This window comes from Phocoena sinus, chromosome 10 (genome assembly GCF_008692025.1).
Source record: "Phocoena sinus isolate mPhoSin1 chromosome 10, mPhoSin1.pri, whole genome shotgun sequence".
Lineage (NCBI taxonomy): Eukaryota > Metazoa > Chordata > Mammalia > Artiodactyla > Phocoenidae > Phocoena > Phocoena sinus.
In genome coordinates this window covers 70,875,379-70,888,619 of record NC_045772.1, presented here as the reverse complement: position 1 = coordinate 70,888,619, position 13,241 = coordinate 70,875,379, and the positions used below count along the sequence as shown (strand labels likewise).

The 13,241-nt window shown below is 35.0% G+C and overlaps 1 protein-coding gene across 3 annotated transcripts in view; it reads right to left on the bottom strand.

The window, feature by feature from the left end:
* Positions 1-8,035: 8,035 nt before the first annotated feature.
* YAF2 (YY1 associated factor 2) overlaps positions 8,036-13,241 on the bottom strand; it is a 66,035-nt gene continuing 60,829 nt past the window's right edge. For all 3 annotated transcript variants that reach the window (XM_032646214.1, XM_032646215.1, XM_032646217.1), the window contains 2 exons: positions 10,603-10,755; positions 8,036-9,816 (listed from right to left, as the gene is read on the bottom strand). In XM_032646214.1, coding sequence (XP_032502105.1) covers positions 9,579-9,816; positions 10,603-10,755 — 391 coding nt within the window. In that variant the 3' untranslated portion in view covers positions 8,036-9,578. The remainder of the gene's footprint in view (positions 9,817-10,602; positions 10,756-13,241) is intronic.

Below are 13,241 nucleotides of genomic sequence, written 5' to 3'. Positions count from 1 at the left end.
GTACACACAATAAACTTTTACTAATAACTATGTAAGTGACTCATAGGTTTTACTTCTGTTTTTTGTGAACTTTTGACTGTAGCAAAAGTGGCCCTAGAGTCTAGAGTGTGGTAAGAGAAGTAATTCCAGGCTGAGGAATCAGTGAAACAGGCTCTTGGGTCAGGGAGCTGTGAAAAGTTTGATATCACCAGTTAAAGTGAATGCAAAAGAGGAGAAGATGAGCTATAAGACTAGAGGTTGAAGGGGCCAGATATCGGAATGCCTTATTTAGTACAGCAAGGAGTTTGAACATAATCTGGCAAGGAGCGTGAACGTAAAATGTTGAACCATTGAAGGGTTTTAAAATTAGGACATAACATGGTCACATTTGCCTTTTGGAGAGCAGATTCTGGCTGCAGTGTAGAGGCTGGGACAGATTGAGATTGGAGCCAGAAAGCAGCTACAGTGCCAAAAGTGAGGGAAAGGAGGCTTTAAACACACACACACACACACACACACACACACACACACACACACTCTCTCTCTCTCTCTCTCTCTCTCTCTCTCTCTCTCTCTTCATGGAGAAAAATCATTCTGTTGAACTGTTCAAATTGCAGCTGGAGCTTTGAAGAGTTTGGCCATGAGAAACAAGATAGGGAAATGCTGTATAATTAGTGGTAGTTCTTCATTTGGAATCCCTACACCAAATAAGTGCTGGCTCTGTGACCATGGGAAAGTCACTAAACAAATTTAAGCCTCAGTTTCTTACCCTATAAGGATTAAATTTCTTGCCTTACTTGACAAAAAATGAAAACTAGCATGCTATCAAGCTGTGAATAGAATGAAAACATACACTTATTCATTCAATAAACATTTATTGAATATATTCTACATGCCAGACAAGGGGCTATTCTGTACTGCCCCCAAAACTGGAGACAGGCAAGTAAAAACCACGACAATATAAAGTTAATCCTTTCACTATGCCTTACAATTCTTAGAGAAATAAAGATAAACTTAATGAGGTACAAAGATGGATAACAAAAGCATTTATAAGAACAGAAAATAGATTTTCAGAGAGAAAACTAAAGGATATGGTAGCAAGAAACTAGAGTAAGAGCTAGCACTCAAAGTACGTTTAACTTAAAGAGATGCTAACTACAATTGTTTCTATTTCAACAAACTAAATGTAATGAAAATAAAGAATAATTTAATGACCCAGAGATTGTTAAAATACTAGAATGGCAATATTCATTTCTGCGACAATATATGGGAAGAGCATATCCGGGAGAACAATCATCCATTTACTTGACATCAGGGTTCTGGACCATATCATCCCTTTAGGTTCCTTTTAATCCTGTAATTAAAAAGGAAATTCTGTTGAAAAGTATGTAAGGCATTCCAAAAATAGAAATGATTTTTGTATTACCCACACACTGTCCCAACTGGTTATCCTGGAGTATAAGGAGCTGTGTGAATACTTCTGATCATTTCCAGGATTCACACATTTTGATATTCCTAAAATTAATTGTAAATTATTGAAAATATTTTTTGCCATAATGGTTAGGCATTTCTTTCACTTACTGTGTGTATGTATGTGTTCTTAAGTCTATTTTTTCATCTCTAGACCACCCTCTTAATTCTCTAGTGACAGGCTGGCTATATCCAATTTTTTTTTTTTTTTTTTTTTACAGGCCTCACTGTTGTGGCCTCTCCCGTTGCGGAGCACAGGCTCCGGACGCACAGGCTCAGCGGCCATGGCTCACGGGCCCAGCCGCTCCGCGGCATGTGGGATCTTCCCGGACTGGGGCACGAACCCGCGTGCCTTGCATCGGCAGGTGGACTCCCAACCACTGCACCACCAGGGAAGCCCCTATATCCAAATATTTAATCAATATTGATCTTCCCTTCATTCTGTCAAAAAAGGTAAATTTAGGTGGACAAAAAGAAATTTAAAAGTAGCAACATTAGTTGTTTAAATTATGGAGATAGAGACCTTCTCCATGACCTGAAAAACTCTCGGATTCAGGATAATCCAAATCTCAACAATCGTATATTCAAAAGATTAATCTTGATTTTTCATATAGCTCCTAGTACATGCTGGATATATGGTAGACATTCAATTAATGAGTTTTGGGGGGTTTTTTAATGTCTTTTCCAAGACACTCTAGAGCAAATTTAGGTCCTGCTCAGCATTTCCTTCCCAATTCTACCTTTTAGTACTTCTTAAAAAAAAAGAAAAAAAAGACATCTTGTGGGGGAAAAGGTAAATTCTATACCTTTTCATAGTAAAGTTCAAAGCATTTTTACATAATTTCCACTTCATAAAGGTCTATGCATAAACTAACTTAATCCTGATAACAATTATACTTTATTCTTTTAACAAACAAGGAACCTGAAATTCAGAGAAGTTTGTTAACCACATGGCTAATGATGAAGATCCATAATTCAAATGGAAATCTTTGAGGATCCAAAGTGCATGTTTGTTTTTTCCCTTATACCATGCTATCTCACTGTAAAAAAATAAATGCTAAACTGAGTGATGCAAATTAAAAGTAAAAGCAAAAAAGCAAAAAAGATGTTATATGAAAATCTCTTAGATTGGTCTTGGGGATTAAAACAAATTAAACTTGCAAATTAAACAGAAATACAAATCACGGGGTTTCCCTGGTGGCGCAGTGGTTAAGAATCCGCCGCGGGGGATGCGGGTTCGAGCCCTGGTGCGGGAAGATCCCACATGCTGTGGAGCAACTAAGCCCCTGCGCCACAACTACTGAAGCCCGGGCGCCTAGAGCCGGTGCTCTGCAACAAGAGAAGCCACCGCAATGAGAAGCCCGTGCACCGCAACGAAGAGTAGCCCCTGCTCGCTGCCAACTAGAGAAAGCCTGCATGCAGCAACAAAGACCCAATGCAGCCATAAGTAAATAAATAAATTTATATTAAAAAAATACAAATCAGATTAGTTGCAGAGCACAATGAATCAGAAATTCACACTAAAATTGAAAATCATTCTCTCCTCTTGTTGGCCTCTAGTGAAATTTCTTCATTTTTCACAGTCCATTTCCTAGAGACCTTGTTGGGCTGGAGGAAAAAGTTGGAAAAGTATGTTGTCAGTTGGAGCAAAGAGTATTTCATTTTAAGTGTTCATTCAGACTTGTAAATGTGGGAAAAGTGTAGGGTAAGGGGGAAGACGAAAGAGTAAACTGATTCTCTTCATGCTCAAAATCTCAGCTATAGATCATAAGATTAGAAAAAGTGGCAGTGGAAAACTAGGTGGGGACACCTTAACTCCTAAATAATCCTAGAATTCAGCTAGTATTTCCATCCACAAAGGAGAGAGATTATGAAGCGGGCAGAGTGGGGAGGGAAAGAACGAATATGCTATGGACCAACCTTACATTTCTCCCTGGTTCAATCTTCAGGAACCCTCCATTCCCATTAATAGATTATAACCTATTATTTTATTTATTTATTTTGCGGTACGCGGGCTTCTCACTGTTGTGGCCTCTCCCGTTGCTGAGCACAGGCTCCGGACGCACAGGCTCAGCGGCCATGGCTCACGGGCCTAGCCGCTCTGCGGCATGTGGGATCTTCCCGGACCAGGGCATGAACCCGCGACCCCTGAATCAGCAGGCGGACTCTCAACCACTGCGCCACCAGGGAAGCCCTACTGTTATTTTTTTAAAATACTGTCAGTGAAATTAAAAGCTAGATTTACAGGGAAATTTAGTCATGAGGAAAATTAGAATTAAAACATACATGCACAAGTTCACCAAAACCTGCCATCAATCAAGGTCATGATTATAATATTAAGTAACAGATAAGTCTCTGGACCCAGATTCCCCAAAATTGAAAATAATTAAGAATTCTGATACTATTACACTTCAGAAATACTGTACTTAGTTGAAAAATAAAGTCGGAATTATTGTTATCTATATTCCTTTCTGTATAGAAGCTACATCCTAAATAGTCCTATGTTATGTTTGGTTTTTCTTTTTTTTTTAATATTAATAGGTTTTATTATTAATAGGTTTCACATGTTGAAATGGTTTTTCTTTTCACGTCTATATTTTATTTTTAATAAAGTAAAAAAAATTCTTTTTTTTCTTTCTAATTAAGTTAAAGTGTCCCTTAAATTATCTTATCCTATACTGGAAACATCATAGGCTTTTACATTTTCTCTTATTAAAGACCAAAAGCTACCTCTTGGACCTAAGGCCAGATCACTGTTTTTTAATTCTGAAAACAGCCTACTTTTCTTTTTCTTTTTAATGCTTTCACTACATTTTTGTCCTTTAGGAGTCTTCTCCCAAACTGGTTTTATACAGTATCCCAACTCTTCTCAATCTTGCTGACTCCGGAAGTGAACACAGGCTAATTTCATTGCTGCTATTAGTCTGAATTAAAATAGGTTAGTGAAAATAATACACATACAAAGTCTAAATTAGTAAATCTTGGTACCCAGTTTCTGAATTCTCTTGAAAAAAGAGTTAATGAAAATATGAAGATGAGATGGTAGCTTTCATCCACATTCCCTACTTCCAGGTAAGTCAGCAGATCCAGGTTTACCTGCATGTAATTCAAGACCTGCCAAACTTGTGTATTATTTCCACTCCTCAGGAATTCCAGTTGGATCCATTTTACTGGATCCTTGAACTGAAAATTTCACGTAGGGGCTTATCCTCACAACTAAAATAAAGCAGTTTTTTGGAGATTTTTTTAAAAAGTATTACTATTTAGCCTTATGTACAAAAGAGATTTGAGGAACTTTATAAGAACACAAGGGAAAATGTTAAGTAGATAAAAACTGTAGTTAGATGAAGTTAAAAATGTAGTTAGATGAAGAATAACAAGTTAGAATATGGATATGCAGATGACTGAGTTCTATATAATTATTAAAAGTATGCCTAATTTTAATCTGAGATTTCCCACAACTAAAGCAAAAACTCAGGACAATCGATGATTTGCATTGTTTACAAGAAAAAGGCAAACTGATTTCTCAGGTTGAAGTAAAGCTTTTCCTGAAACAGGTCTGAATAAATTTTCTCATTTGGATTCTGAGTGATGTAATGTTTCCTCAATATCCTCACAAAAAGGCAACAGGAGACCTCATTCAGCTGTTTACTGATTTTTAAAAATTAGTATAGGAAAATGATAATCTCACATTACATGCCTTAAAGTCTTTAACTTTTGAAAATTCAAACTGGAGTAATGCAATAGTAGCTGGCTAAAATTACTGGTGACACCCAACATTACCAGCTGCAACTATCAAGATGAGATCCTAACATCTCCATTGCGGACTTACAGTGGATACTCAGGCCAAGCTGAATTTTCTAGGGGGAAAAAAAAGAAGGAAAAAGGAAAAAAAAAAATGGTGGCAAGCACTCCCTCTTCTGTTACTTCTGTATCTTATATGTATTTTTATTGTTGAAATAATGGCATTGTATTTACAAATCTCTCCTCTAAGTTGTGAGTTCCACATCTTTGTCCTCTTTGCAACCAACCCCCAGACCACTGCCTAGCACACAAAACATACTCAATAAATGTTCACTGAATTGAAAACTGACATAAAGAAAATCTAGATCAGGAAAATAATGAAAGTATTACAGCAGTAAAATAGCTACTACAGTCTACAACTCCTACTGATGGGGAGGAAAGAAATCACCACTGAAAAACAATTCAGAACATGAAACATGTCCCAGAGAACTAAAAGCTTTCAGAGCTCTACTTGATTTTTCTATATAAGTACCTAGTCTTATCGTGGCATTTCATATGCTCCAGAATTGGCCCATTCCACAAAGGCTGGAATATCTGCACTGGCTAAATACAAAGCCACATTAAAAACATAACATTTAAATTATCTGGGCTAGCAGGGCTGTGCATTCAGTAAAGTAAAGTGTTCATATAATTCAAGGTAAATCTCTATGACAACTTCTAAAAATGAACTGGTTTTGAAGAAAATCATTTTATAGTGATTACACATATTGCTGCTCTAGTAAACAGTCTACTAAACACAACTGAAAACTTAATGACTGAGTCATTACAAAGATGATTTATCATAGCTTGTTTTAAAATTTTTCTCAAGAGACCGAGATGCTATACATTCTATCTGTTCTCTCTCCCTTCTGAGTGATTCTTCTCTGCTATCATCGACTGCATACATCACAATCCCCATTTTCTAATTTCTGCTACTATCTTTGCTTTTTCTCCTTCCTCCTCCCTCATTTTTTCCCCCATTTCTAACCTTCCTTGCCTTTATTATTAGGGCATCTTCTTTTTCATCACTCTCAATAGCCAGGGAGGGTGTTCTTTTCCTTCTGCTTTCACAAACGATCAGTCACATCCTGTATTCTGCAATCTTCACTGTCTCTTGAGTCTACTCAGCTATTTTTGTCACTGATGACTTTTCTACATTTCAGTTTTTCTACATTTCAGTTGTTCCAGACACCTGAAGGTGTCTGTGGTTGAAGAGGGGAGCCAGTGCTAGTAAGTCAAAGTATTACTTTATGATTACCCTTCTTACACACACATTCACTCTTCTGTTTGCACTTAATTTTCAAAGTACAGTACAGAAATTTCTATCAATGGCCCAGTTCCTACTTCAGGTCTTCAAGATTCCAGAAAAGAGATAAGTGGCAGACCAAGAAAATAAGTAAAATAAGGGTTTCAGTGGAAACTAAAACTTCTAGACCACTCAGCATGAATGTATATAATAAGCTATATTCTTTTCAGGCAATAAGAACTTCTTTCTAAAAGAAGGGTAATAAATGTTATCAACTTAGAAAAGCAAAGGTTTTTCTTCCTTTTTTAATGTTTTCACTTTGTCTACAGTCATCACTATAATTTTAGGAAAGCATTTAATAAAAATAAAACCTTTAAGTTATTGTCAACTATTTCTACTGTGTAATATAAAAGGTTTAAGAATATGTATTCTTGTATGCCTCAAATTATATCTTCACTCTTACTTGTATCAAAATAAGCTAATAAACTCTGAAAAACATCCAAATGCTCTTTTTGTATAGAATTTGGCTAAAATAACCCACTATTAAAATCATAGGGTAAGTTGATGAACCAGAGCTAAAAATATACCCTAAGCCCAGGCTCTGAACCTTTTTGCATATTTTAACATTAGATGTATTTATGGAATTTGAGTCTGTTTCCTGGTTTGGAAGTGTATTTGAGGTAGGGTGAAATGAAGACAGGAAAAGATAACTGTGATTAATGAAAGGAAAACAAAATATCAAAGTAGCCAACTCAGCTTATTTCTCCTGTCTCATAATGCATACCATCCGGTTCTTTAATTACAGAAAGACAGCTGGTCTGGGATCAGAGCAAACATCTGATGTAAAAAATTCAGTTTAACCTACAGAACACAATTCCTTTTGGGCATCCAAGAAGGCATGGAAACAAGTTTTGTTACCAAAAAAATTATGTTTCTGTAATGGGATTTTACCTATAAAGATAGTAAAGGCTCACATTTACCGAGCATAGAGTACGTGTCAGGTAGTTGTTAAGAATTTTGTATGGATTGACATTTAATCCTCCCAACAACCCTATGAGTTAGATATGATTACCATTATCCCTGTTTAATAGACGGGAAATGACCTTGAATGACTTACTCAAGCTCACTTAGGTTCTACAACAGAGATTCAGATACCAGCCATCAGTTAGCATTCTCAAATTCCATGCTGTCTCCCTACTATTTAGAAAGATGACTATGCCCCGTTCAGGTAAAATCCCATCTTCTGTCAGATTTTTCTCTCTTGCAGTCCATTTAAAATATATCCAGAAAGTATTTGATCATCATCATAGGACCCAGTACCTCCAAAGAGTAATTTTGACTTAAAAATTAGAATATTTTCCCTATTACAGTTAGTACTTGTAGTTTTTACTATGTCTAAAACTGAATATATATGTATATATATAAAACATTTGGAACATGTGAAAAAGAATAAAATAAGAGAAAAAAATTTTCATGTTTTAAAAGAACATACCAGTCATTTGGGGTTCCACTGAAAGTATCTTAAATAAAATTCTTTCATTTAACAACACTAAAGAATGAGGTATATAAATGTTTTAATCACAGACTTTTACTGTATGCAATTAACTGTATTTCACAACTTGCATCTTACAAAAAAGACAGTACCATTGTGCCTGTAAAGAGTACTGCAATTAAACAGAAAATTACATTACCACATGAAACCACCAAATATCACAACTGTCAGGGTCTACAGTTTTCTTTCTTTCTTCAAATGCTATCATGATGTTTTTATGTGATATTCTGTATCCAAGTTATGATTTAAAGTTCATTTATAGTTCAAAAGTCTCCTATAGGTGAATACATACTAAACAAATGGCTAATAGAAAGCAGGAGACCCTAGAATTTAAGTACTGTGTGGTTTCTAAGTTGGATTTTTAGAAACAACAAAAAACACTTTTATTAGTTGTAAACAAAAATGCAAAATCTGTAGTCATAAAAATATTTTATTGGTAAATTGACATAATAGTAAGTGGGGCTGTAAATTTAAATTTTAGGATATTGATAAATGCATAAACTGGCAATTGTTTCTGAAAATAGGGTACTATAATTTTTATAAGAATTGTTATATTTAATAAGAGGCCAATTAAACTGATTAAAGATTAGTTATTTCTCAGTTCTGTGCAACAGTTCCCATTTCTGTATTAATTAGATTCACACTTCTATGACCCTGGATAAGTTTGGGGCAAGGAAACAGTGATAAAACTATTAAGTTAAAGCTTTTCCAAAACTGCAGCTTTTAAAATATGACAGGTTTCTTCTCTTCTGTTTTTGCCAAATGCTTATAATTACTTGAATTTTAATGTTCTATATAATACAGAAAATACCAGTGTTCAATGACAATAGCACTAAATCTGAATTATAAAGCCATGTAATCAACGTTTTATTGTTTACTAGTCTGCTAGTAAACATTACAATAAATGAATGTTTTGAAAGATAAGCAAAAAATCCCCCCCAAAACAGATAAAACCTAAAACATAATTCAGGAACAATAATTTAGTAAAATGTGTCAAAAACATTGGCAATGGTTCATACAAATTCTTTATTTAATAACAATCTTCCTATTTAACCACACCAAGTACCAGCAGGTGTATTTAAGAGGATAACCATTAAGAAAATTCTGTTGTAGCAACAGTTGATTAAATTGATTTTTGACTTGTATACATATAACTATTTGTTTCACAATTCTCAAATAATACATATTTAGGCAGCTTGCACTATGTTATAAAAATTTAAATTCGTTACATGCCAATAGTAGAGAATTCAAGAATTATGTGTTAGAATTCACTAAACTAAAAGTGAAAATAGACTTACCAATAACACTGCATAATGAGTAATTCAACCACATTTTCATGGCACCTTTAACTGTGGAGACCAAAATGTTGTCTGGAAATGTTTGGTAGGCATAGATTGCAATAAAATCTAACAAATTTCTATTTTATGTAAAATGCAAATTATGGATTGTGCATGAATATGTTTGTCATGAAAATGTGGTACTTCTTGGCATAATCTGTGTATTTGCATGGTATGACAGAAGTGACTAGGAAATTGGAGAAAATAAACTTTAATGAGATTCTCCGTTCAATGATGAGGCTTCTCCTCTGGGTGAAGATGACCTGGACATTCCCCTCTCTGTGTTATCAGAGCTGGAGCCACTCTGACTGTGTTGATCTGCAGAAGCAGCACTAGATGCGGGCGGTGACTTCGTTTTCTCCTTAAAGTCTGTAATAATGACTGTCAGATCTCCAACGGTAACTTCCAAATGTTGAGCACTACTCCGATCCACATTTTTCAATCTTGGCCTAAACACAAAAGATGATAAAATTTTAAACTAGCTTTTCTCTCTACCAACTTTCTGAGCATGTAATGCATATTAAATTAGGTAAAAATAACAAAACAAATACATCTATCTTTAAAGCTCTATATTCATGTGTAACTAGCCACAAAAATATAATTAAATGTTTGAAATCATTAACATTAATCAAGCCAATCATTCCTGAATCTTCCTCAACATGACAAAAAACTCTGGGAGTAATATTCTCTTAAATGTGCTTTTATAGCTTTATCATAATTTTGCAGACAGCTTATCAATTTTACTAAAATAAATGTTTTAGAACAGCAGTGACATAGCTGAATCACAGAGGAAGCTGACAACAGCTAAACTTGAGTTATATGCAGGGCTGTTACTCCACTGATGTGCACTTAATGATAAGGGCGTCATGACTGTCTGTTCTGCCTGGACCCATGACCATTTTGACTGGTTAAAGCTCATGCAAATATCTGTTCAGTATTGTGAACATCACTCCTGGCTTTATGAGTGAAAAAGAAACATTTCAAACACAAATGTCTTGTAATCTAGTAAAACAAAAACAAAAACCAGAAAGTGTCCTCACACTTAAACTTGTATTTGTGGCCTCTGTGTTTAATTTCTAATATACCTTCAACTAAGAAAAACACTTTCATGATATAGTAAAAGAGATGAAATCTTTTATTTCTACTTTATATACTTTATATATTGATGTTAAAAGACAATATTAAATGGTTAATTTTATTACTTCAAAAGTGCCATTAAAACACTCTAAATTTACCTGGTTTTCTTATGACTGTTCTTTTTGCTAGTTGTTTCCTTTTCACTTTTTTCTTTTTCTACTTTGTCTTTTTTCTCTTTCTTTGACTGTGTAGGGGGCACAAACTGCTGAGTAACCTGCTGTGCAACCAACTGGGAGACAGGCCGAGGTTTCCTGTGTGCATGTTAAAAAGAAAGGTTTTTTTATTATTATAATTTAAGAATGTATTTTTTATGAGAGAATAGCTCAAATTATGAGAATAGATATATGATTTTCACATATAAAAATTTCTCATATGTAAGGTAATTCAGATGTGCAATTTAAGATATATATATACACACACATACATTACTGTCTTTCCTATCCAACAAAAATAGAACTATAATAACAGTTAAAAGTTATAGCCCAAGAGATAGTCAAACCATTAAAATGTAACTGTTACATAAATCGACACGAAAATTATTAAAAATGTATATCAAACTGTGCTTATGGGGAAGCACACATAAACAGGAATTTTTAAAATTAAACTTGAAAGTTCACACTGAAATAAAATTTAAATTTATTGCTCTTCTCTCAGAGAAGGAAATACCTCACCATCTGTTACAATGGCTATTCTTTTAAAATCTTTCATTTATTCACTGAATAAATATTTGAGTGTCAAAATTTCTCACTTCTTACTGCTCAAATCTTTGAGGTTCCTTATGTATCCAGCCACAATTTCACTGTGGTTTTTTGACCTTGGAGATCTGTCCAGTGCTTTGAGACTTGCCTAACTTACTCACTTATACATTAGAAAAAAATTTATTGAGAACCTACTGCAGAAACTGTACCGAGATAGATGAAATGTTGCCTGACTACAATCTTTGGTACCAGTTGTCACTTTTGGTACAAGTTGTCACTCTATTAGCCCAGGGTCAAGGATGCCTCCAGCTTTACGGTAGAACGTGGGCAGCTGAGGTCAAGATTCAAAGTAAATGGTCTCTAAGTTCTTAAAATGAGAGAGAAAAAGACAATTGAGGAGGGAAAAAAGGTGGGAAGTTAAAAGCAAAGAATAAGATAAAAATACATTAAAAAATACATGTTAACAGATGGTCTATAAACAACAGTAATCTATTGCCTGGAAAATCCTGACCCTATTCTGGTCAGTAGAGTTATTAAAAAATCTTTTCCTTTGTTGCTCTAAAGCAAGACAAAATAGAAACCAAAGAGAAAATACTGCATAATCTAGGATTCAAAGCTGCAAGGAGGAATCCTTTGAAGGAGGAAATAGGAAACGCAGTATATAAAACATCTTAATAGATGGGTACTGAATTTCGTTTAGAACCTACAGAGTCTGAAGTACAGGAAGGATATCCAGGAAAGATGTCCAATACACAATTTAAAAAGCAGGACTGACACAGATACCAGGGTCAATGATGTAAATTAAGAGTTACACAAATGAAAATGATATTGAAAGCATGGTAATTAATGGCTGAGCTTGTTAAGGAAATGAACTTTAAAAAAAGAAAGGACTAAAGTAGTGATTCTCAAATTTAAGGTACATCAGGATTACTGGGAAGTCTTGTTTAGCTTGCTTAGCTCTGCTCCCAGGGTTCTTATTTAGTAGGCCTCGGGGTGGAGCCTAAAGTTTGCATTTCTAAATAGCTTCCAAGTTAAGGGGAAGCCTCTGGTCCAGCCACCACACTTAGCAGAGAAGCTTGAAGAAGTGCAATATATTGATACTACTGCAGCATAAAGTCTGAGATGGAGAGCAGGGAGTGGCAGAGAAAAAAAAAAAAAAGGCTGGACAGATAGGAAGGAACCCGACAATGAAAAGCGAAGGAGTTTGATTTACCTTTAAAAGACAGCAGATCACTGAAGAAATTCAGACTTGAATTTTACAAAGATTACTGGCAGCAATCTGGAGGGGAAAGGTACTACAGAGGCAGGGAAAGCTACTTTAATAGACCAGGTAAAAAGAAAAAGGGCTTGAACTAAAAGGAAGCGGCAGTGGGCTTATTTAGAGACAGGCTGAAGAAGCAGAATCAAGGGAACATGGTGAAGAATTAAACGTGCCTTTCTCACTTCTCAACCAAAAAATATTCCTTTAGCAAAACATACAGAAATTCTTGTTTGTCCTCATGTAACCAACGTTCTGTGGATGAAATCAAACAAAAAATAAAGTCTTAGATGTTGATAAATGCTATGGAAAAAAAATAAAGGAACACAGGGAGTGTTAAGGAAGGAGTTACTGTCTGTTTCCTCATCTAGGATATACACTCCACAAGGAAAGGGATGGTTTCAGGTTTATACATCACTGGATAACTACTACGTAGCACAGTACCGAAAAAATACTAGATATTTAATATTTGTTGAAAAATGAATGAATGATAAAATCAGGCTTAATGAGGAACAAAGATGCTTTAAAAGACAAGGAATACTGTCTCGATGCTTACTCACGGGCCAGGATCAACCACTCACTACACAGACGTAAACAAGTAGTGAAAAGTTAAGAGGAGCAAGAATTAATTCCTCTTTTAATTATGCCAGAATATGGAAAGAGAAAGAAAGTACAAAGGTGTGACAGGTTGTGAAAAGGTTTGGTTAGACTAGTGCCTGGTGAACAGTGAGTCACCTAAAATTAAGAGTCACTCCAAGCTATACAATGGAATTGAGGGGTA